Below are 26,577 nucleotides of genomic sequence, written 5' to 3' on the forward strand. Positions count from 1 at the left end.
TTCTGATGTCTCAACTTTTTAAAATTGGGCAGTTGTCACCTGATTCCCAATCTGATTTTATATTCCATTGCCTGGAATTCTTGCTTTCAAGCTTGTGTGGTTAGAAAACTTAGGTTTTCTGATGTCTCAACTTTTTAAAATGGGGCAGTTGTCGCCTGATTCCCAATCTGATTTTATATTCCATTGCCTGGAATTCTTGCTTTCAAGCATGTGTGGTTAGAAAACTTAGGTTTTCTCATGTCTCAACTTTTTAAAATGGGGCAGTTGTTGCCTGATTGCCTGGAATTCTTTGCTTTTATGCTTAATTCCAAAAGAACGGCAGATGAAGCCATGCATCGGAAAGGGTAGGCCTTTATATCAATATAAAAAAGATATTACTCAATCCTTTAAGAACTCTGTCCGTGCAAAATGTTAATTAAAAGCTTTTATACTACCATCTTGTAAATCTCTGAGTGTATCAAAATCTATCCTCCGATACCGAATAGAAATCCTGAATCCTAACGCGTCCAACCGACGGTATGGAAATGATCAATAAACAAGCCTTGAAATCTCAAATTTTATGTTTAGTTAGCAACCGCAAGTCGAGTGTTCCCCCATGTCGCGGAGCTGATCGTACTGGCAAAGCAATCTGGATACATATGCATCAAGAGTTGATGGGGGATACTGGGATACTTCTTATGGGGCCGGGTATCCGATGAGGCTGGCTCCTTCCTTTGTCAGAGTGGTCTTAAGTTTTCTTGATAACATGCGCAAGTTTAGGTGCCTCGTTAAAATAACTAGTAAACAACTAAGTACAAATGAGGGCGAGACAAAGCCATCCCTTAAAAGCAAATCCCCCCCTTTTTTTTTTTACTTAGGAGCATTTGCAAACGAATGCATAGAAGGATTAGTTACACAGATGTAAAAATAGCAGCCATTAGCTAACTCATCGTTAAACCCCCTTATTATCGGACGCATCTGGACAACGAAGTGAACAAGCAAATTCTCGTGGACATATATATATATATATATATATATATATATATATATATATATATATATATATATATATATATATATATATATATATATATATATATATATATATATATATATATATACATAGAGAGAGAGAGAGAGAGAGAGAGAGAGAGAGAGAGAGAGAGAGAGAGAGAGAGCATCTTTATTAAAAGCCTAGATTGCATAAATAACATATCTGGAAATATCTTCCAAGAAAGAGAGAGAGAGAGTAACAAAGTAACAAACTGAAAAGGGCTGAGGCTGACAAAGGTGCATAGAATACAACATCTGTTTGTGGCTGAGAGCCTTGCAATAAAGATTCTGTAGTGCAGGGTTACTAAGGTCTATGATATATAGGTCACTTTATTTTGTTACTTTGTGATTAAATTACAGATTCCAGAATCAAGTCTGAGGCACTCTTTTTATCATAAAAGTTTAAATGGACCACCAAGTTAAAATTACTTCTTAGTTAAGCTTTTGTAATTATATTTCAGGTTTGATTCAAGCTGAGTCAGATTAATGGAAAAAATCATATACAGTATTTGTGTTGAGTTCACTGATCAGGAGATTAGGTCAAAAGTGTCGTCAGTTTGATTTAAAAAATATACTGTATCAGTCAAATCATCATGGAGCTATTTTGAACTGGATATTTCCATTATGGATATAGGGTCTTCAAATGAGCAAGGAGAAAAGAAGTGGGCTAATTGTAGTATTTAAGTATGAAATAATCATATGAATATTTGATGATAAAAGCTTAAGGAATGAATACATGACTTAATACTAATTTAAAGTGATTTCATTCATTTGGTCTCAGTGGTACTTTTTTTTTCTAATTTGGCCCCAAGAAAAGAACTAAGCCCTACTGCTTACCTCTGCCTTCTTGTGTAAAATACTAACATTTTGTGTTTTTAAAGAGATTTGCGTATGTTGAATTTAATTTTTATTTTGCAGGTACTGAATACCATGGCAAGAGTTGACAGAGTTTTAACTGTTCCTGGAGGATCGCTATTGTTGGCAGGAAGATCTGGTGTAGGGCGAAGAACTGCTATAACTGTAATAGCCAACTTGCATGGCATTAAAGTAGTTTCACCAAGTATGGGAATAGGCTATAACATCAAGAACTTCAGAAATGACTTGAAAATGGTAAATATGGAGTCATAGATTAACTGGGATTTTGCATTGTTTGTTTATTTTTAATGTCAAATATTTATCATTTTTAAGGGTTGAAATAAATTCCACTGTACTTAATGATTAAAATAATTTTGAAAGCTAAGGGAACTTATGATTGAAATTTACAGTTGAAAAGGACCTCTTATTTGGGTCTAAAGTTCTGAGAATGTGGAACCAAGATAAAAGATAACAAATATCAGAGGATTCATTGTTTAAATAACTGTATATAAAAAGAATTGTTTATAAAAGTAGTGTAAAGTAAGGAGAAATTCTTATGGAGAAATTAACAGTTGATTATACTTTTTGGGAGGGTGTTAAATCTTTTTTGGACTAGTTATGTGCTCAGGTCATTATCTGAAGCCTTAAAAAGAAGAAAGTAGTTAATGAGGATAAATAACAAGTCTAGGATTTAGTGAAAAGTTATCGGTTGTAGCAGTGTGGTATTTGGTACCGAAAAATATTCAAGCAGTAGTGAAAATTGATTGATTTGTGGCTATTAAAACTGGAAGGCAATGTTCCTTCAAGGTAAAGGTGTTGAAAATGTACAAATATATTTCTGGAAAGGAGTTTTGTCATTAGGAATATTGCTAGTGTTAAAATTGCTCATAGATCTGTACAGATATATTTAAAAGTGAAATTTCACAGAGAGCTTTCAAAAATCAGTATGATTCTCCTTTTCAATCAAATATTGTAAAAACTAATAACAAAATAAAAACAAAAAGACAAGCAAAGTTGTCACAAAAATGGAAGCTGGTCAGTAAAAGAGGCCATGGTAGATCAGGTAATGCCATCATTTTTTGGAAAATTGTTTTACCCTTGTTATCTGCTGCAAACTTTAGATTGTCTCTTGAAAGGCTGTCTAGTATAAAAGACTGGGAGAGTATTTGAACCAGTAGAGATCTTTGCTTTTTGACTGAATCTCCTTAAAGAAGTGTATGGCTTTTTTTTATGAAACAGAAGAAATGGTTCTTCTTAATCCTTCTGACATGTAGGTTTACGAGGGAAATATTAAGAATCTGTAAGAAGTTTAAAATATGCCCTGCATTTAAAAGAACTCATCAAGCCTGAGTGAAAATGATGATTGCATTTTCTATTATTACTGTTACTTCTGCTTCATAATCCCAATACTAGGGGGTTACCCCTCACAATATGCCTTCTGCAGCACGTTTTAGTTGGCACTGAAGCATTTTTGTTGGAACCCCTTGGTTCTCAGCCTTTTTCACCTTATTACTTTTTGAATCCTTATGTTCTCTTTCTACCTACTAAACCAACGTCTTCAACGAAATGTCTCTTCAGTTTCCAATGCTGTGTTAATAACAGATCCTTTGGGCAAGTCTCATGAATGTCTTGAAATACAAATCATTGGTTTCCATAAACTCCCTTATAATGAGGAACTTGATGTGCTTCTGAATCAGAGTTTTTGGGTCAGATCATTGGTGCTTTAGCAGATATTTATTTGTAAGCTTTAACACTAAACAGGAATAAACTTTCCTGTTATGCTTATAGGTTATGCAGACTGCTGGTGTAGATGGAGAACAGGTTCTTCTGTTACTGGAGAACCATCATCTAGTCTCACCAGATTTCCTGGAAGTAATTAATTCCCTACTGATGGCTGGTGAGGTAAGGATATCTCAGGTGAAGATAGTTATTGGAAAATGTTAATTTTTTGTTGATACATTACATTGCCTTTACTCTTGTAGTGAATTTTTTACTATTTGTGTTAACCTTCTTAATTGCCTAATATTTTAAGTCTTTGTTTTGTTGTCAAGGATATGTGAAAAGAAAATTAAGAAACCCCAGTTATGAAACTGAAATTCTGTTGGATATCTGGATTAGAGTATATCTGAATTAGAGTACAGGTACTTATTTTACCCAAGAAACAGTATCAATTCACCACTTCGCTTCTAGTGTCTGAACATAATTTATTTTTCTCAAAGTCTTGTATTTCCACTCAGTTGTAAGTACTTTTGTCTTAGGAGCAGCGTGATATATCACATTAATTGCATTCTTCAGTGTTTTGCAAAAATAAAACTGCTGCACTTTACGCTAAAAGCTATTATTTGTTAACTGAATTCATTTAACAATTTTTTTTCTCTAGGAGTTTGTCTTAAATGAGATATATTTTATAGGTACCAGGTCTATACACACCAGAAGAGTTAGACCCACTTTTGATGCCACTCAGAGATGAGGCTGCAAATGAAGGTTTTAGGGGATCTCAGTATGCTTACTTTGCCTCACGTAAGTGTGATTATATTTAGGTTATGCTCTTCACATTGATGTGCCCATTTATGTGATCTTTAAAAAATTAAATATTTTTTTGAACCCTTAAAATTTGTACAGGATAAGACTTGGTAACTGGATGTTTCACACAATCCTTTCAACAGGTGTTCAAAGAAACTTGCACATAGCGCTTATAATGGACTCCAGTGATCAAGAGTTTTCAGTACAGTGTGAAAGTAATCCTGCCTTATATAAGCAGTGTACAGTATTGTGGATGGAGGGATGGTCCAAAGAAACAATGGTTGAGGTAAGAATGTGAATTCTTCATGGGATTTTAGCTTTTAATCATATTTGTAACTGGTAAGTAGCCACTAATTGTAAGTGGTTCCTATTGTACAGTAAATCATGTATTGTGTTAAAATATTTCGTAAATTAAGAAGCTTATATTGTAATACAGTAAACTCTCATGAGGCATTTGATATGAGATTTGTGTTTTTGTTGGTGATTCTTATGATATTTTTAAGAATGGGCTTTATCTAAATTGTCTTCTTTATTACCAAGATCCCAGACATGTTGCTGGATAAGACTGAGAAGGATGAGGAAAGTAAGTCAGGATTTTTGGAATCTTTCCTTGCTGTTCATGAGAGTCTTCCTAGTCACCTTGCAACACCTAGACGATATATGGCTTTCTTGCATTCTTACCGTACAATACACAACACAAAGAAGGAAGGAGTAATGACGCGTCAGCAGCATCTGTCGGTAAGCTTTCAATACGTTAGACCTTGCAGCATGTGTGATTATTAAATTAAATGTAATTTCAGCTTCATTAGTGAGCTTGCACGATAAATTTGTAATTACTCTGAGCCCTGAAGAAGATAATTTTGGCTTGAACCTATTCACTGTAGACTGAATCATGACAAGAATTGTGCCTATATAGGATTCCTAAAAGCTGATTGAGATTATTAGCCACTAAAGTTGACTACTCAGCCCACTGCTACCACCAGGACTATTGAGTACACTAAGCACCTGTGTGCCACTTCCTTAAGGTACAGGCTTACATAAAAAACTTTTTAAAAATTAAAATATGTTTTCCATGTAAGCTCATTACGTAACTATAAATAGGCTTATATCTATGTAAATAGGTTTCTAATCATACAGACTAAATAAATCCTGAAAGACAAAGACCTCAAAGCTCATGGCCAGACCACACTGCTTCATTCTGCAAGAAGGACTCAGTAAATTGTAAAAACGTTGTTTGTGTATTGCAGATCCATTACTCTTAGGTAGCCTGAATTGCTTTTTAGGAGGGAGGATGAAGGCAAGAGATAGAGGAAAGAAGATAAGAAAAAACTGTAGAGTAGAAGTCTGCATTTTCCTTGGATGGTCTAACTGGAGCCAAGATGATGTAAAGCAAAAGTTGAATTATTTATGGCAGACTGGGAGCTCTCTGTAATAGCAAAATGGAACTCCTAAGCCATTCAAAAAGAAAACAAGAGAAACACTTGCAAGGAATATTTGCTGAGTTATTATCCAAAATATTTATCCATTGAAACCAACAGCCAGCAAAGATGAAAACTTCTTGGCAAGAGTAATAACTGATGTTTATATGTTGCATTGGGATGGGAAAATGCTGAACTTTTACAGTTTTGCAGCTGCTGGAAAAATAAGGTAGATCAGTGCTTAGGACCTAGTAATTAATGGGCAACTAATAAGGCTACCTCCACCCTCCTCTTGTCTGTTAAACAAAAAACTACTGTACAATGTTTTGGTCATTCGAAGACCACAGTTGTGGGCTAATTTAAGTAAAACTAATATGGTATATTTGTAGTTATCAAAAGGAAATGCACAGTATTAAAAGAAAATTAAGTAGTAACTTGACTCAGTACTCTTACATTACCTCATGTCTCTGAGAACTTATATTTTCTTAATGGCGTAGTATTTAAATTTTTAATAATTATGTAACTTTTGCATATACTCCACACTTGGATACGCGACCAACAGGCAGGTGTGTCCAAGTTGAAAGATGCAAGAAAGGTTGTTAGCAAACTGAAGGCTGAAGCTGCTGTTCAGGAAAAGAAATTAGGTGAAAAGCAGGAGGAAGCAAATCGTGCTCTTCAACTCATCACAGATACAATGAAGAATGCTAATGAACAGAAGGTTCAAATGGAGTCTCTGAAGGATCAGACAATGCAGGAGAATGAGAAGATTGCTGAGAGGTATGGAAGAGTGTAAAGTGGCCTGTGTCTGTCAGATGGATATTTATTGGACTTGGCTTTTGTTTAATGAAGGTTTTTTTTATTTTTATATTAACAATATAAATATTAATTTGCTGCTCTGTTTAAGGGCAGTATGGTTTTCTTAATAGAAGGTGTACCTGGAGATGAAGGATTAATGTTCTATCACAAAGTAATTTGTATCTCTATTGTAAAGTAAAGCTTATGTAGAATTTTATAAACAAATGGAAATTGGTCTCTTGAGTGAGAGACTTTTGTTCAGTTGTATGCTGCAGTAAAGTAATTTCAGTTATCTCTCAAGAGATAAGATCATAGTACGTATTTTGTAAACCCTGTATGATAGATTTAAACTAAGTATCACTCTCTTGGTGCTCAATAAATGCTGGGGTGTTTTTGTCACAGGAAAAAGAACATTGATGCTGAGTTAGCAGAGATTGAGCCTTTAGTGCAGGAAGCAAAAGAGGCAGTTGGCAACATTAAGTCAGAGGCATTGTCAGAAATTAGGTGAGTAATGGTTTGACTTTTGGAAGATGTAAAAATTTATTAATTTGACAAAGATGTTGTAGAAGTGTATCTTACCATCCTTCGAAATTTTTATCTAGCCATTTAATAATCGTGGTGTCAATGACCTGGCGATTATGATGACATAACACCTAATAATTCAGTTCAGTTATTTTAGGAGGCCCTGTCCAAATTCCCAATGGCTAGTGAAGTACTTTTAGTAAATGCCCATAATACTTGTATGAGAGACTTGTAGTCCCCTGTTCTTACTGCTTGTTTCTGTAAATCCAGATCTCTTCGTGCACCACCAGAAGTTATTCGTGATATCCTCGAGGGAGTTTTGCGACTTATGGGTATGCAAGATACTTCATGGAATTCAATGAAAACTTTCTTAGCAAAGAGAGGAGTAAAGGAAGAAATCAGGCAAGTTCTTAATATTTCCTAATATTCTCTTTGTGTACTTTTTCACTTTTGCTACCGTATTCTTTTTTATCAACAAATTGCAATTTATTGTACACAAACCCACTACTTATACTGTACTTAGCCAAATTTCATAATCAACAATACCTGTGACACTCCACTCGTGCCTGTTAGAGAGAAAATTGTTATTAGCTGAGTGTTATTCCAGGATTTCCTCTTTCAATTAGATACAGCAGTCAATGCATTTATACACTTCATGTATTTCTATCATCCATTGACCACCTTATTTTGTTACTGTGATGATTAATATTTTAGTGAAACTTCTATTTTCCCAGAAAGATTGTCCTTGCCAGTTAGGGTTTTTTCCATGTCACTGTGGATGGTAGGAGGTTTATTGTAATTGATTTCTTTTTAATTTAGTTAAAGGATTATGCTGTCTTTGCTACGGTCAGTGGTAGGTTTACACAATGTCTTAGTGTTTTTGTTATCTCAGATTATTGGTGTCTGTATATACTGACAACTGTAATTACAAATCATACGCTATTAGCTAATTTTCATAAGTAACTTTTTTATTTTCTGCTTACTTTAGGTGTTCTCTGTACAATCTGTATAAGTATAGAGATATAGTTTAGCATCATGAGGAGTATGTTGTTTCTCCTTTCTACAATTTTTTTTGTCTTTGCTTGGATTTAAGGAGCTTGTTCTGTTTGGTGTTTGTTCATCATATTTATGCTTTTCCTTGCGCAGTAGCATATAGTTTTTTCTGTATTAGTGCCTGTTCCCATTCTTAGCATGTATATGTATACAGTAATACCTTGATCTTATGCGCTTCGAGTTGCACAAATTCACAGACATGCAAACTTTTCAATGGAGCCTATCTAATTGGCATACCCGATTTTTTCAGACACGCATTTGTGAAATCTCAAGAAACCGTGCAGAAGCGTTTATGTTTAATTTTTGAAGTAATTTATAAGTTTTCATGCTTTTATGTGTAAAATCTGTATGAAAAATGTATTATTTTTATTTTTGTACATGCATAAATATGATACAAAGGTAATTACGCCACATATAGTTAGTGTACTTTTACATGATGTGATTCCCATTCACAAAGTTACTGCACTTTTCTAAGATGGTACCCCTGTAGAAAGTGTATGTTTAATTTTTGAAGTAATTAATAAGTTTTCATGCTTCTAAGTGTAAAATCAGTATGGAAAATTTGTATTATTTATATTTTTGTATGTAATTATGATACAAAGGCAGTATTGTTACTGTATTATGCCCATAAGTATTTCTCTCTCTCTCTCTCTCTCTCTCTCTCTCTCTCTCTCTCTCTCTCTCTCTCTCTCTCTCTCTCTCTCTCTCTCTCTCTCGTAGCTAGTGCTCAGATATATTTTTTTAACTTATTATTTCTCTTTACGTCTTTACCTGTACAGTACATAATTTTAAATTGATTGAATCTTACCTGTACCCTCTACGAACATTACATACGTTACGTTTTCCTTATTTTATTGAATTGTACCTTTGGTATGACTGTGACTTACAAAGTTTACCTAGTGACGCAAAGAAAACGTCTTTTACTCTGTGAGTGAAAAAGAAAATGGCATCCATGAATTAGGGGTAACATTAGTATACATACGTGCCTACTGTAATTGCATTAGTGTGGCAAATACAGTACCCATTATGATACTTTACTCTATTTTTATGTCAACCATTTATTTCCTTTTTAAGGGTAATGTATTAAGCTAACTTTTAAATGGAATTACAATACTTTAATTTCATTTAAAAGTTAGCTTAATACTTTTGGAGCATGATTAGGGTCATATTTAGTGTTTAAACTGTAGAAATAAGCATTTATTAGTATTTTTAGTGACCGTACCAAACATATGCGAATCCTTGCCTTATGTGAGGGGTTCTGGAACCGAACCTCGCATAAGTTCTTATTTTGTGTTTTCAATTCACTGTTCACCATTCTTATTTATAAATTGTAATTGTTTTACCTTTTATGTTTAGGTGTTGTAATCTTATGTTTTTGTGCTTTTCATGGGTCTGTCAAATGAAGGATGGGAGCCCACCTCCTAAGCTTTCAGACATCAGCAGCTTTGTGCTTATGAGAATAAGAACATCACACAACTAAAACTATAGAGAGTTTATGGCAGTCTATCTGGATCGTAATGCCTTCACTGCTCATGTTAGAGGCAAAATGACAAGTATAATGGTGGGCAATACAACCAGCCTTGTGTTCAACCAGAGAGTCAGAGGAGCAAAAGATAAGAAATTCTTTGCCATCTGGCAGTCACCATTTTCATGTTGTTGGAGGCCAAAAAACTGGATATCTTGATGTTTCATTGTAGGAAGACACATTGTAGTTATAGACTACAGAAAGCATCAAATTCTTCCCTAGAAGTGCTCATTACATCAATCCACCCAGTTGGTGGATCTGTTCATGACCAATCCCAACCGCAGTATTCCAAAATTCTGTTTCTCTGATCTAATACCTTGGAAGATAGATGCTCTCATAATCCTTGCATGGGACAGCTTGGAAATTCACATCTCTCCATTAGGGTGATATTTGACAACAAACAGTTCCAAAGAGTTTGCAGCTGGTAGAATCTCCTATGATTACTGTACTTTTGCTGATTCTATAGAAACCAGGAGAACTTTAGATCTTCATGGTGTAAGGTTATCCACCAAATCATAGAGTAAGAAACTTTTAAGCTGAGTTTCAACCCTCCACCTCTACCAGACAAAATGGAGCTTGTTCTGCAGTTGGTGCAGTAACAGGGGTATTGATCTTACTAGTGCTGCTATTCAGCTCTTTGTTGATTTTCTCTTATTCTCAAAATGTCAGAATTGAATGTCAGGTTTAACTTTTGAAGGGTGCATATTGGCTCTTTCTCAAGGTTTTGAGCTTCGTAGATACAATGGTGTTCTGCAGTGGAACCTGGAAAATTATCTCAACATTTTGAGAAACAGGTTCCTTAACAGAGGAGTAAACCTAGATGGCAGTCTTGCAAAGCCTTTCTAGGAACCTGTGGATCAGCCTTTCCCATTGGAATTTTTCCTGAAGACAGTTTTTCTTCTCTTTTGAATCTTTGAGAATGGTCAGCAAACATCATGTGCTTTCCAATATGAGAGCAAAGGGGGATTAGTCATACTAGGTGCTGGGTGCAACTTGGGCTGATATATTTCACTTGTCAGGTGTAAAACATATGAATAATTTATATTTGGGATTTTCCATTTGAATTTTTGTAATGGGCCATATTTAACAGTGAACAAGTGAAACTTTAGTTAACAATAGCAGAGGTCAAGGGGACTACTTAACACACTAATTTTATGAAAAAGTAAATTAATATTTCATCAGCGCAGTGAAGGTGCTCACAGAAGCATGTCACAGTACTGATATTTGTGACTGCTTGAGATCCATCCATGGATATGCAGTGCTACTAGCTGGATGATTGCTATTTCATTTCTTTATTTTAGAATTGAAAGAAGTATCTAGGATGAATTGTGGCACACAAGAGGTTATTTATGAGTATCAGGTTTACGATCAAACACAATATTAACTATATACAGTGTTGGTTGTGATAATGAACAACAGTCCTGTTATATAGAAGGTGGAATGTCTTTGAACATGAAGAATTTCTTTCTCAGTTTTTGCTCCTTTGAGGTCTTATAACTCATGATGGAAGTTTTTGATTTCAAGTTTCATGAACGATGCATAGAAATTTTGTTGCTGGAGGCACTAGCATTTAAGATTGGTGGTTTCATTACTTATGTATTGCACAAGGATTTTCACTTCATTTCCTGGTTGTAATTGTAATTATTTTGTCTTTATTTTCTCACCATTATGTGTATTTCCTATTGTATATGGATAAAAATGAGCCATAAACATGAATTACAAGGAGAGTTTTATCATTTGTTCAGTATAAGTTTGTTATAAAATTGTCATTTGATATTATAGGACTTTTTGGGTATGGCAACACAAGTTGCCTGATAGAGGCTTAGACTCCATGTGTTATTGATTTATATAAAACACTTGAACTTTTTTCATGCTGGAACCGAAACAATATAAAGTGTATAAGCAATATTAATTAAATGTCAGATACTTGTTTTTATTAGAACACGGCTTTACTGCTTTCATTGTGGTTAATGCAATTTTTTAGTCTTTCTGTAGGTTATGCAATTTATTAGTCTTCCATTAAAACTTGATCTTGTACTTTTTTGAGTTGTAATTTTTAGTATTTCTCATTGTCAGTATAGGTGGGAGATTATATATTTTCTACATTTGAAACAATATGTTCCTCAGCACATCAAGTCCTTTGCTTTAACCAAAGATATTTTTTACAGAAATTATGATCCCAGAAATGTGTCTGCAGATGCCCGGAAGAATGTGGAAAAACTATTGACAGAACGAGCTCAGTCATTTGAACCTGCTGTTGCTAAAAGGGCTTCAGCAGCGGCAGCTCCTCTAGCTGCTTGGGTCAAAGCCAATGTACGTTTCTCGTATGTTCTTCAAAAAGTGAAACCCTTGGAAGATGAGCAAAATAAGTTAGAGAGGTGAGCCAATTTTCTTTTTGTTTTAGGATGGGCTGTTAAATGCTGAAACATTTGAGTATCAGATTTGTCATTCATTTCCATGAAGGTCAGGGTAGTTTTGTAATTGCCCTGCACCATTTGTATAACTTTTTAGTGAGCATATTTTTTGCTACTGTTGTAATTATATCTTGTAAACAGACTTGCTTAAGATGGCTCATAGTAATGCTAATTATAGGTTAGATTGTTGTCAGAATGTATCATGCTTAACCATTTTACTTAAACTTTATTTCAGTAGGGCCCTTATACTATTGCTATTTTGTTTTGAGTGTCATCACCCCCAGAATCTTACCCCCCTGTGAGTGGAACCTACCTCAGCCACCTGATCATCTTGCATATCCTCTACAAGTAGATATACATGAATGGGGAATGAATAGGCTGCGATAAAGTAATGGATTTGTGATGAAACAAAGGCATGGCCATATAGCTAATTTTCTTTGCTTGGGTGCAGTGGAGAGATCATATTACAGATGAAGTTATGGAGAGATATGGCTTGCTGCTAGAAATTAAACTGGGTTCTCATAGATCTGGATGGTTTAGACATGTGATGAGGAACTATTAGGGAAGTAATAGATAATGAAACAGTAGGAAGAAGTCATGCAGGAAAGCCCAGAAAATTATGGAAATAGTCATACATGAAGCCCTGTACCTGACTGGGATTGAGATAGATAGTGCACAAGACAGGAAAGAGTAATGAATAGCACAAATTAAGTATAAAATTAACTTTTGATGACATATTTGTTATCGTTTCTTGGTTCTAATTTCAAATTTGCATTGAATGAAGTGTGACTAAGTGGACCATTTTGTCTTTTAAGAAACTTGATGAAAGCTGAAGCCAAGATTGGAGAGTTGTCTGCTGATCTTGATGATGTGGATAAGCAAGTTGCAGGGTTAAGAGAGAAGCTAAACAAGTCAACAAAAGAAGCAGCTGAGGTTGAGTTTCATCTTAATAAGGCCCAGGAAACTATCACGGCTGCTGAAAAACTTGTCACCCAACTGGAGGGCGAATATCAACGTTGGAGTCAACAGGTGATTATTCTATTTATGTAGACCTGTTCCTGCTTGCACCCTGAGGGTATTGGATAGAGTAAATCCAAGAGGGACTTTGGAAGTATATAAAGATTTCTAATCATAAATTTATTGATAGGTTCTTGTTTCTTAATTAAAAAATGTATCATCTATCCTATCTTTATTGTTACATTGTACAAGTATCTTTTTTATCAGTGTTGAAGTAATTTGGTTTTGGTAATAGGTCCATCTTATGAATCTGAAGGAACCAGCAGGAACTTTTGGGAAGGAGAGGGATTCAGAGCTCCAAATAGGAACCTGGGATCAAGAGTTGATTCAGAACCCTGTTCATAGAATAAGAAACTAGAAATTGTGTTGCTGTAGACCATGACACCTAGTAAAATGCAGTTGCAACACTCCCTGTGTAGGATACAAAAAACAACTAAAAATGCACTGAGAATGGAGTTAAGGGGAAGTAACACATAAAAGTTTAAAACAGATGCAAAAAACAGTACATATACTGTAAATGTAAAAACCATGACTGAAACAGTAAATAAAGAAAACTGACAAAGTCAGAAGGAAATAAGGAAATAGATTATTGAGGAATAGGTAAATACAGAATGGAACTTGCTCCAAACTTATGCTGTTAACAGTATCCTTGAAATTAAACTGGATATAAATGAACAAGGTGCATTTAGTGAAAAATCCAAGTTACTAACTAGCTAGCTAGCAAAAGCCAATTACTAATTAGTTCTGAAACCAAAATCCAACTACATCACTTAAAAATACTAAAAACACTGGTGTTGATGTTATAGATTTAGCTTGCCATATGCCAGCACAGGCTCATGCTCTCGAGACAGCCCCTAATTAAAAAATACAATGAAACACTAAAACTGCAAAAAGTCCTCTGCAAACATAATGGGATGAAAAGTGCTGGAAATAAAAAAAAGTTATTTCTTTTTCGTACAGGCAGAAGTGAGCTGCCACTTGACACAAAGATTAACACATAGCTGGGAAAAACACCAACCTGAATAAAACTTAACAAAAAAGTCCTGTCTTTGCGCAATAAATATCAGGTGTACTGGAAATTAAGGAAATACAGGCAATCCACGGTTATTGGCTGGGGTTCTATTCTTACGGCGTGATGATAACGGAAAATCGGCAATTTTTTTTGCTCTTCAGCTATTTTCAGCGTTTATCAACACCAAAAATCAATGGTTTTTGGTTATTGTTGCCTCTGTTAGGTATGTATCTGCGCCGATAAGCGGAAATTAGCGATTTTCGTTGCTGAAAATTGCCGATTTTCGTCACTAGACAATCACCGTAAAACCATATCACTGATAACCGAGCCTGCCAGTAACCAGGGACTGCCTGTAATTTGAAGTGAAAAATGAAGTGGGTGGAAATGTGGAATAAAAAGGCAATCCTAACAAAATCATAAGGCTGGGGAATTTTGTGAGTGTTTAATAGTCAGCAGACACATAAATATGCAGACACCAACCTAGTGGGAGTGACGGTCTTCTTTTATTCACTGGAAGGCATGGGATTTGCACAAGTGTGAATGGGTTTGTGATGCCAGTAATTACTTTTGTCAAGGAAGTTATTGTTATATACAATACTATAATAAAATTTGAATATTGTTTAATTTCACCATTTGTAATTTTCCAGGTTAATGAACTATCTTCTAGCCTTTCTGGCCTTCCTAAGGAGTCTATTTTAGCTGCAGCATTCATCTCTTATTTGAGTGAAGCTCCTGAAAATGTAAGGAAGTCGACTCTTGCCCACTGGAGCCACATGCTGGGAATTACAAACTTTGATCTGAGAAGGTAAATGCTACATTATGTTTTCAAAAGATATAGATACCAGTTATCTTCAGTCTGACAGGAGACTGTATGGTCTTTGGGCTGTATAAGGGTGACGAGTGTGTATGAAAAAATAAGTTTAGTTTCTGAAAATTTAGATATTAGGAAGATTTTTTATGCTACAAAATTTCATTACAGATTTTTGAGCAGTGAACGCGAACAGCTGCAATGGAAGGCTGAGGGACTGCCATCTGACCAACTTTCTACTGAGAATGCTCTTGTCATATTGCAGGTGAGAGAAAGGAGTATAGGTTATTAATATTTGTATCTTGATGAACAGTCACATTTTCAGAATATGATGCAATGTCATTTGAAGTGATTATAAATTAGATATTTTCAGTGAAAATGATTTACTTTGCACTGCAGAATTCATGGAGATCAGTACTGTAATGAGTTTATTATTCATTCATTTTCCTTAAGTTGAGTGGACAGAAAGATTTATATAGGATTGTTCTTTGAGGAAATTTGAAATGTTTCCAATTTGTTCTGTTATTTTTTAAAATAAACCTTAAGTGCAAGTTGCTTATAAGTGGATTCTGTAGGTACCAATCACCCAATCTGGTTTTTTTGGAGCTCAATCCTTCCCAGCTAATTTTGTGATTTAAGATGGTTTCACAAGTAATAAGGGGTTTGCTGTGAAACAAGAGTAAGTATTTTTATTTTAAACAAAGATATTCATACAAACTCAGTACCCGTGTATTCTAATTTCCCACCTCCCACCCTAAGTTTTTAAGCAGGTCATGCATTAGACAGCATGAATACTAATAGTGATCACTGCTAGGTACCTGAGGTTCCACCCTTGCATATGCAGTGATGAAAGCTGCCTTTTTAGTTATTTCAGAGGGATTTTAGTGCACAGATTTGTACTGTAGTAACAAAATGGGATTTTATAAGAAAAATGTTGAATTTCATTTTTCTGATAGTTTATCTCTTAATTTATTTCAAGAAATATACTTTGTAGTGATGTGTATAGATATGTGCATTATTCAGATGAATGAGAACTATAATACTGTACAACTGTTAGAGAGTTATTCTTATGAAAAGCAAAGAATACGATGGTATGGATGTGCAGTCAGTGTTCTAAATCTCGCGCCTATGATTGTAAGAAATATATCCTGATGGAGGAACATGCTAGTCATGCTAATGAGAACTTGAGAATATGATACATATTTAGTTACAAATTCATTAACATGAAAGAAAACAAGATATGTACAGTTATCTCACTGACAACTGCAAGTATAAGTAGAAAAAGTTACGGTATAAGACTTGTGAGTACGAGAAAGGATACCATGTAGCTGAAAATGTCCTTACAGGATATAGATTACATGGCACTTGCAAATGCTCTGTTACTACAAGGTGCTCTTTCATACAAAAGGTTATGCTCTATTAGTCTAGGCTGGAAAGTTAAGGATTAGATTACTATTAAAGATATGAGAGTTAGAAAAGTCTTTGTTGTAGATTGTATTTGTTCCTCAAAAAACAGTAAAATAAAATAGTTTTCATTAAATATATGATGGTATGTACTAAAATTCTTTTTTTCCTAAAATCAGGGATATCTCATGGGCAGGTGGGTCCGTCAGGCTGGCAAATGCAGTATACTAACCAATGATTGCTTAAAGAAAATTGTATATTTTGTGAAGTGACTTGCTGTACTACAACAGGGTACAGCAGCTGGTGTCACTTTCTGCGGCCCTTAATCTTTGCTTGCATTTCAGCTCTCTGACTGCCAGCTACTTCCTTGTGTTTGTAATGCAGTCGTTACTTTGTAATCGTGCCCTTGATAAGGTTGTATGTTTTCTACAACAACCTTGAAATTTTCTGTTATATAATTACTGTTCAGTATGTATATTTTTGTTTAGTGTTAGTGTAAGCCTTTCATTAGATCTGTAATATAGCAACTAACATTTTTCAGTAGTTCATAGTTTAAGCAATTGCTGCTTTAATCTTTAAGTTGAATATTTTATTAAAATTTCAGAAGTCTGATTTCATCTTTTTTTGTCTTGATGAAAGTATGCTTTGCTTATAGAAATGTGTACAGGAGCATTTTCTCACAAATTAAGTCTGTGCAATCTAAGATTGGTTACTTTTCTAATATTTGTTAGTACTAACTTGTCATTTTTTTCAGACTAGGAAATTTGGTAGTGTATACCTGTATTGAGGTTTGATAAAGAAAAATAGTACTAGATAAAGTTTTGAATTACAGTACTGGAGCATTTCTGATGAGTCCACTTTTATCACTTGATTTCTTGTATTTTGAAGTATTTTTGTAAGATCAGTAATTTTTACACTCGAAGGCATAATATATACATGAATAGTGTAGCCTGCTATTTACAGAAATGGATGGGTGCCATAGCAGAAATATTAGAACTGAATTGAAATTTTGTAATAAATATAAATGCAGAGCTCCTTCATTGCAAACATTTGAAGTAAAAACTCCAAAACTTGAAAGAGAGAAAATGTACCTGTACTGTTAGTATTGTAAGGTCAGAGATCAAGGAATTTTTCCAGCTAAGTTTATTTTTTACACATAGATGTAAGTACTATATATTTAATGTATATGTTTTGCTAATTATCTTGTTTCTACTATCCTGTTTGTCTTTAGATATCTTCTCATGCAGTTGGGGTAAGAAGTGTCATAGAAACTAAGGAATATTGTGTTATGTTAAAGGCTTATTTCATAAGTTGTTGGTCTGGCATACACTGTTGCTAGGCCACTAGAATGATGCTTTTGAGTTGAGTGATTAATTTTTATTTAATCAAAATTTTCAGGACCCTGATTTTTTGCCTTTTTCTTTATTAATATTTCATTAAAAGTTTTAGATTAGAGCTTCCAAACACTTGTAATATAGGTAAATTTTTACTATGGTAATGATTTAAACACCAAAAATGTAATGGAAATATTGACCATAGGGAGAAAAAGAAAATATGACAGATGTTTAGAGTAAAACTTGTCTAATATTTTTACTGTTATGTGTTTGTAAAATAAGCATACCAGAGAGGCAAAAGCATTAAGAGCAGATGGGAAGAATATTTGTTCAAATTACAAACCCACCATTTACAATAGTCCAATTCATGGTCTTCATGAACCTGGACCCTCCATTCCTGAATACAAAAAAGTTGTTTTGGTACTAAAAACTCATCACTTTATGACTGCCTTCAGGAATGTCAGCTCCCTTTCTAGACAGACAAAAACAAAAAAGCACTATCTAGCTGGCTACTTGCACATCTGGACTACAGAGTTCCTCTTTCAATATAAAATGGTCATATTAATGTGTCTTGCAATCTGAATAGACTTCTTGACTATGCTCCACAGAACTTGATCAGTGCTTACTTTACCTAAATTGATTTTACTCCATTTTTTACTCTTTCAGCCTATGTATTATCTTCCATTACCCAGATCTGTGAGGTAATGCATATAGAAAGGCAGTAATCTTGGTGTGTTGCATTAGTTGCAGGACCCACCATTCACTTAAGTCTGAGGAGTCATCCTTGGGATTTGAACTTCCAACAATTATCACTGTGGAATCCAACTATCCTGTTGGAATTTAAGGAGAGGATGTAGTGCATATGCTCTTAGACTTGAGGAGATAAGCCCAAGATAACTCTGCAGTTTTTCCTTTGCCAGATGCTGGATTTAGAAGATGCTGTATTATAAATGTACAAGTTGTTCGGTGCACGCCTGTGAGGTCCTCATTGTATGAAAGCCATAGTTGTGGATGTTTTCGTGGCTATGCCTAGACCCACAGTGTTTTTGATATCAGTGGAGGTAGGCTCCGGAGAATGTTTCAAGGGAGATATTCATCACTGCACCCTCTTATCCCAGGAGCAGAGAGTTATATAGATATCTTTTGATACTTCAGCCAGGTCTTTCACTAATCCTCCTTCCTGCCTTGTAACTCCAAGGAGTCTTGCCCTTTAATTCGAGCAGGTGAGGTAGACCTCACCAGAAATCTCCCTTTGATCATCACAGAAGAGGAAATGCTGGGCCACATACAGTTAGATCCACTGGCCTATCTCCAAAAATCCCTGAACCGCTGGTTTGGAATAGGAGTGGACCTACGTGCAGTTCAGACCTTGAAACAAGGTTATCATTTGCCTGTTATGGAGACAAACTTTCTATTGATGTGCCATAAAAAAGGAACTCAGAAAAGTTATTTGCCCTTGAATGAGAGGAGGATCAGTGATGGTGAAAGGAGCTATAGAGGAGGTATCTGGCAATCTCGGGCTTTGACAGCCGTGTTAATCATCCCCAAGGCATCAGGGGAATAGGAGTCCATCATCAGCCTTGCTTCTCTGAATGGCTGCTTGAAGGTGACCCCTTTCTAGATTGAGACTGTAGCATCAGTCTGATACTTCATTCATAAGGTTGGCTTATTTGCATCCCTGGACTTGAGGATAAACTCTTAGGTCTCAGTCTGTAAGTCCTTAAGTTTATTTGTACTATTTGTCTGCCAAGGAAGGGTCCTCCAGATCGAGATCCTTTGTTTTAGACTGGCCATAACCCCACATTTTTGCTTCTTAATGACTGCAGTTGTTGTATGGACCTACAGGAGAGGTATCAAGCTGTTGAGGTACCTCCTTCATGGAACTTAAGAGACACTTCAGTTACCTCATCAACCTGTGCCAATTCTTGAGCCTAACCATCTGGTTGGATAAGTCAGACCTGACACCAGCAAAAGAGGCAGTTTATCTAGAATGGATGCAGACACATTGATACTTCTGGGCAACCTATGTCAAAAAGAATACAAAGGCTCTGTGCTTTCTTTGGGGTTCTTGAAAATCTTATCTTTACTTGCAGAGTTGTGACAAAGGTTGATGGGCCATCTGAACTCCATGAAGAACTAGTTCATCACAACTGGAACTGAACAGACAGTGATCTTATGCCAGACAAGCAGAACCACTATCTCATCCTGCCCCAGAACTATTGCTCCTCATGAATGCCTCAAGGGGATCTTGAGGCAATCATTTTCAGGAATTGGCAATTTTGGGCCAGGGGTCCCCAGGAGAAACAGGCCTGTGTATGTTTTAAAATTTTTGGTGATGAGAGTGGTACAGCTAGCCCTCAAGAACCTTCAGATATATTACTGCATAACAATAATGTATGTGATGTGAGATAAATCCATGATGGTGGCTTATCTGAGGAAGTAATCAAGTTTCTTCAGAAATGTCTTCAAGAGACTAAGCTAGCAAGAAGAGATATCACCCACCTTCACTTGGGATCAGCAAAGCTCCAGTGATCCTGAACATAAAGCCTGTTGTATCCTCAGCTTCCACATCCAAGACACTGCAAACCATGCCAAGATGACTAGTATCAATGTGTGAAAAAGTCCCTACTGCATAATTATTGTCAGCCAGCAAACCAGTTATTGATAACAAACCTGTACCAGCCATTGTCACTGCTTCTCAGAAATGGTGGACTGAGATGGTTGTCATCCTCAAGGTGGAAAGGTACAGAGGAGAAAGAAGTATCAGCTGTAGAGCTGAATACTGTATCAGTCATGAGGAGCTGTGGATGATGCCAGTCATCTGGAGCTGAAGACCACATCCGTTGCATTCAGTAAAAGTCAGCATATACATTCATGACCCAGTGAGATTCCTAGCTTCAGACAATCAGGTGAGGTAAAAAATTGGAATAACAGGCATCCAGAGAAGTGACAGATGGTTTCCAAGAATTTAAAGTTCATGTATTTGGTCCCCAAGGTAGGTGGATGAAGGCTGTCATCAATCTCAGCCTGTTTAACAAGTTCCTGCAGTAAACTCCTTTTAAGATGGAACTCATGGCTCCAATGTGTCATTTCGTTAGAAAAGGGGGCTTCCAGACTTCACTGGACTTCAGGAAACATTTTCATGTCCCAATTTACCCAATTTACCTTTTCAGCATCTTTGGCTCTTAAATGCGACCACAATGTAAATGCTATTTTACATGCATGTGTCTGGAGGTACCATTCAGCTTTTGCTAATTCTTACCTAAGGATGTGATTCAGATATAGATGGATACAAACTCCATGGGATGGGTAGTTGCAGTGGCTGGTTTTACCATCATGGAAGTCTTGGGATGGGTAGTTTCACTGTGGCTGGTTTTACCATCAGGGGAAGTCTTAGGGGAGTCTTCACCTTCCTTCCCCTCTTAATTTTATCATCCCTTCTTTTGTGGCATCCTTAAAGATGTAGCCATTCATGGCACTTGCATGTATGTCTCTCATGTATGTCTCTCATGTATGTCTGGATCGGTTGAGTGAAATGATACCTACATAAATACAAGTGCCTGGTTGTACTTTTATCAAGGGGTTCACCCTTACTCATATGACCCTTATGGGTCAAGACTCAAGTCCCTTGCCTTCCTTGTCCCCTAGAGCTCTCTATAGAATCTGCTGGTATCAGTAAGCTTTGTGGGTCTTTTATAGCCTTTACCTCCCTCTTAAATTGTGATATGGGTCTGTATGATAGTGGTGAAAAATCAATTTTTTTATAAGACAAAATTGTTTCCAATACATACCCGTCACTCATGAAATGTATGCCCAGTCCAGCTTATTTTGCATACTTAATTCCAGATTAGACAAAAAGTGAGTCAGGTTATTGATGGGTACCTCAGGTTCCAGGTTACACAGGCACAGGGGGCTACCACTCTATTTTTTGTCAGGTAGACAAGACTGCAATGTACTTGGACATTTGTGGTTTTTATATGAGTGATGAGTTGATGTTGAAAATATTTTGTTTTAGAAAAATAAATTGAGCTTTAGTGTACTTCTTTTATTTCACATGTGTCTAGAAAGGGCTTTTTCTCCCATAGTTCCATTGCAGTTATAAAGTGTGCTATGTACTCTCATACTTTGAAGTAAATTATTATAGCATTGCCTTATTACAAGTGTTTGCCAATCCATGTGATATAATAAATTAAGTTTGAAACATTTTTCTGCATACAACACAGTGATATTCAGCAAAGTACATTTCATTGAATTACTGGTTGCATTTTCATTCTGTCATAGTATTGGTTGTAGTTGTACATTATTAGATGAATTGATAGGTATTTGAATGACAAGTCTGTTTGATTTTCATGCAGTACTATCCCTTTTTTTTAAATCTTAATGTTTATATTCCGTAGTTTAAACCGAGAAACCCATAATTTTATTTGAGATTATTTCATTATACAGTCATTTTTGGTTAAGTGAAAGTTTAGAAGCAGAAATTTGAGCACCTTACTGGGTTTTGTTATCGTAGGAAGCAAAGCCCTAAAAAATTGCTCTAAGCTTGGTATGAATATCAGAAAATAAATTTAGTAAACATGCATTTTCATTTCAGGTTGCTAATACTATAATATTATATACTGAGGTTTGAATCTTTGTCACTTTTTTTTTTTGTCATAAAAATAAAATTCAGTACTGCTCTGCAATCAAACACTGTCAGAACTGGCAGCTCATGCCAAAAGTTAATCTTTCTTTGCTGGATACCTGTAAATTGGTTGATATGGAAAAAATCTTACTTAGCATATTCTCACAATTTATGAAATACAGCCTTTACGAAAGCACTCACAGCTAAAGGTATTGTTTGGCATCTAGTATTTTGAAGCTGTAAGAAGGAAATGCATGATACCAACTTTGGAATGCTAGAATGGAATTACTATTTGTATGTACATTTTCTGTAGTTAGTGAGGTAGTTAATATAGTAAACTGATAATCTAATATCTTATTCTTACAATAGAAATCCTGTGTAATGTAACACACAAGGTATTGTTTTCTGGTAATTCTCCTTATGTTTTCAGCATCAATGGCCATTGCAATTATAATGCCAGATACCTTATAATCATTCATTCATTTTCTTTCTTGAGATAATGGTAGCAGTTTTTTCTCCTTTTGTCCTGTAAATTAAAACATTTTGTACTCTTCTTTGTTGGTTAGATACTATAGTGTTTGTGTATCCCAAAGGCTTCTCCTTACTGTGCATTTTTGTAAGAAATTTTTTTTTGTAAAAAGATTCTTTGGAATTTAGGAAATTAAATACATTTGCTCCAATGCCTTTGAGATTATAGACCTGCGTGATTACATTAGTGGTATTATGACAGGATATTTTTAGAAAAGTCAAAATATTTTCAAACTAGGATTACATCTAAAAGAACAGACTTGACATATGGCACACTGCCTAAAATTTTGGGAGTTTCAAATAAATAACTTGGGAGAGATGTTATTCTGATAGATTAGGAAAGGTGCCAACTTTTTTTTTATTTTGTAAAGCTGCAAGTTAAACTGTAATATGAAACTCTCCTAATATAAATATATTGTTGGCAAAATCTTTTCAAACTGTCCACATAAAAATGTGTAGAAATTTAGATCATTGGTATGGTTAAACTCTCTTTTCAATATGATAATAGTGGTCCCATAGCTTTCTGAATAAAATTATTTTTATTGTTTTTAATTATAATTTTTCTTGTCAAACAATACTCTTTAACAGTCAGCTGTGGTTAAAATGTGCATACACATGATATATGATTAACATTGTTTGCATTTTATATTTTTTAAAATCATGTTTATAGTTCATTGTATGTGTGTAGCACCTTTTTAGTTTTTATAATAAAGAATAATTTTTTCTCTCAATCCACAGCCATAATTTTTACTTTTGAATTATTCACTGATTGACAGATTTACCACAAACCAGACTGCGCTTCTATTGTAAAGTGTATAGTTACTTATTTTCAATGAACTTTCAGGGTAGTTTGACTCATTGGTCTTAGATGTTGAACTCTTATAGCAGATTAGCATAGTTTTGCAGGAAAAGGAAGTCGTAAGGCTTTAGAAGTTGCTATATTGTTCAAGTTCTAATCCTGCTTTGAATAGGTGGCGTTTTATGTTATAAAAATCTTCTGATAGTTGTTACTTTTGCAAGTTTTCTAGGATGTTCATGAGGTTACCCTATGATATGTATTTTCTGTTAGTGTCTAACCCTTGAGTGCCAGTTGGTCTGTCATAGTTGGTAGTTTTAATGTGAGGTGAGTGATAGGTATTTCAAATGTATACTGTGCATTATTGTAAAGGTTACTTTTGTTTAGCCTTCTTGAACATTTATAGTTTCTGTCCTCAGAATTACTTAGATTAATAGGAAGTTAAGTTATTGGGAACTTTATATACAAGTGTATTAATGTGTATGTATGAATTTTGAAAACTATTAAATTTTTGTTTGACTTAATACATAGCTTAGAAGAAATTTCAGTCCTCCTGGCTAATTTGGATATTTTTATTTTTGAGTTTAGCATTGAAAGATAAACATAAAAAGTTGGATAGCAAATAATTTTGTTACAATGTTCTTAATCTGCTACATATTTATTTCATCTTTTGTATATGCAGCTTCAGTTATACATGTATTACATTGTATTACTATATGGTAAAGTAGAGTTGATTTTAAAATAACTCTAGTAGTTGGTTGGCATTAATGGAAAAAAATTTAATACATAACCACATATCATTATTATTGTACATTTGAAAGTGGGAGTTTTTGAGCATGCTTGCAAAAGGCTGGTGAATGCATGTCACATGATGTCCCTTATGACTTGACATGTGTTGTTTCAATGGCTTCAAATAATTTGAGATTGTTTTGCAATGAATGAACACAGTAACAACTCAAGATCCACAGATTTGACTGCTCTTTCTGTACAAAAAATGTCTGCCGTTTTTGCATGTCTTGCATGATGTTTGTGACTGACGTTTCTGTCTTATCTTTTGTAACTTTTCTGTGTATGAGTTTTAAATTTCTCTGTTGAAGGCAGTTGTGAGATTACTGCAGATTTTGTGCTTCCTCCTCTTACCATTAAAACTGGTGTTGTTGATACTCTGTGGCCTGTCCTAAATTAATATTTTTGTGTGATGATTTTGTGTTATCGTGATTATTCTGTCTGTTCTGGTTTTGTGGTATGGATGGGTACTTGTTAGTGTATTGTATGTGTAACAGTATGCATATGAGTAGTTGTAAGTTTGTGTTTTTCTTCTTTTCAAGTTGTGTATATGTGTGGAACACAAAGTGAAAAAGAGTATGGCTGAGAAAAAGTAGGTTCTGTGATTGTCAGTGTCTTAAGATCATGTGGAATGAGGTGGTTTTGAAAAGATTTCTCTTGAATAATTATTATAGAAAAGTAACTGTGTTCACATGTACATGCGTTCCTTTTGAATGATGTAAGTTTATCCTTATATTTATGAGGTCTTTATACCTTTAACTGTAACCTATCTGTTTCTTGAATGTTGAGTGCTATTCTTATTACTGTAAACTCTCATTGAACTCTTTAAATGTTTTATGCTCTTCTTTTCAAGTGCACACCAAATGATTGTACACACACATTTGGTTAAATTTCAACATGTTTGAGACCTTTCTTGAAAAGGAGTTAGACACTGAATACCCTTCTGTATAGAATCTAGATTCAACTGCCACTGGAAAATGTTTTCTTGTAGAATAGTAATTTTTTTTTTGTAAATTTGAAGCTGCTACATAAGAATTGCCTAGTGTATGAAAACTAGGCCCAGCTAATAGTATGGCTTTTGTATGTGTCCCTCCAGTGTACGAACCTGTTATTTTTACTTATGCTGTACTTCATAAAATTAAAAATTGAATATTGAAAGATTATTCCTTGGGTCACAATGTACAATGTGAAAAGAATCTAGATATGTTGTTATTTCATACTTCTTTTATTGTTTTAGCACAGAAAAATAAACATTCACTTAGATGCAAAACACCTTGCAATTGGAGACATTTTTTAACAGTTGTGATGAGATTGAGAAGTTTTTGGTTTAAAAAAGATTGCTCTGATTCTTTTAGCCTCTTTACAAAAAAATAGATACTGGTTAGGAACCATTTTCCCAGGGCAGAATTATCATATGTGTTTTTGGTATTGGAAAATTTTTGTGGTGTGCTTTCCTCTTCAACGTGATTACAAAAGTAAATTACATTACAACTAGAATTGTTTAACGTGATTACAAAAGTAAATTACATTACAACTAGAATTGTTTAAAAATTATTAGAAGGAACCTTGTCAATCAGATCTCTTATATTTACTGAAAATAGGTACTGACTCTAGATTCTCCAGCTTCTGTAAGGTTTCAAGGTATGACCTCTCAGGCACAGGGTTTGGTCTTGTACACATGATGTTTAAGATCCTCTTCATGAACAGTCAGTATGAGGTGTGCTTGGTGCGTTGCTGAAGAAAAGGTATGGTATGGGGGTTTCCATTTATTGCCAGATTTTTTTTTTTTATCAATTCAAAGAATTCAGTTTCCTTGTTGATTCACAGAGCTCATTGAGGCCATTCCTAATTGATCCATCTTCACGAGCGACTGCTTGGCTAAGCGAACATTTGAAAGATCATACTGTAGAGGTCACCACACAGCAAGACCCCAAGTTTGCTACAACTCTGGAGCTAGCCATCAGGTATGGGAATTGTGGTTTCAGTAAGCTTAAGTATATTTTTATGTACTGTTTGTGGTAAAGCATAATATTTATTTTACTCTGGATCAGTAGAATATATAGCAAGTATTTATGATGCCATAACTCACAGGCATATCCATATTAATTTAAAGATTTACCTTTTTATAGTC

The 26,577-nt window shown here is 34.9% G+C and overlaps 1 protein-coding gene across 1 annotated transcript in view; it reads left to right on the forward strand.

Moving 5' to 3' along the window:
* btv (beethoven) overlaps positions 1-26,577 on the forward strand; it is a 123,426-nt gene that overhangs the window by 50,420 nt on the left and 46,429 nt on the right. The window contains exons 40-53 of the mRNA XM_067115238.1: positions 1,951-2,142; positions 3,676-3,789; positions 4,299-4,407; positions 4,554-4,696; positions 4,951-5,148; positions 6,391-6,605; positions 7,026-7,127; positions 7,416-7,547; positions 11,892-12,101; positions 12,953-13,166; positions 14,814-14,971; positions 15,146-15,239; positions 17,610-17,630; positions 26,274-26,410. Coding sequence (XP_066971339.1) covers positions 1,951-2,142; positions 3,676-3,789; positions 4,299-4,407; positions 4,554-4,696; positions 4,951-5,148; positions 6,391-6,605; positions 7,026-7,127; positions 7,416-7,547; positions 11,892-12,101; positions 12,953-13,166; positions 14,814-14,971; positions 15,146-15,239; positions 17,610-17,630; positions 26,274-26,410 — 2,039 coding nt within the window. The remainder of the gene's footprint in view (positions 1-1,950; positions 2,143-3,675; positions 3,790-4,298; positions 4,408-4,553; positions 4,697-4,950; positions 5,149-6,390; positions 6,606-7,025; positions 7,128-7,415; positions 7,548-11,891; positions 12,102-12,952; positions 13,167-14,813; positions 14,972-15,145; positions 15,240-17,609; positions 17,631-26,273; positions 26,411-26,577) is intronic.

This window comes from Macrobrachium rosenbergii, chromosome 13 (assembly GCF_040412425.1).
Source record: "Macrobrachium rosenbergii isolate ZJJX-2024 chromosome 13, ASM4041242v1, whole genome shotgun sequence".
Lineage (NCBI taxonomy): Eukaryota > Metazoa > Arthropoda > Malacostraca > Decapoda > Palaemonidae > Macrobrachium > Macrobrachium rosenbergii.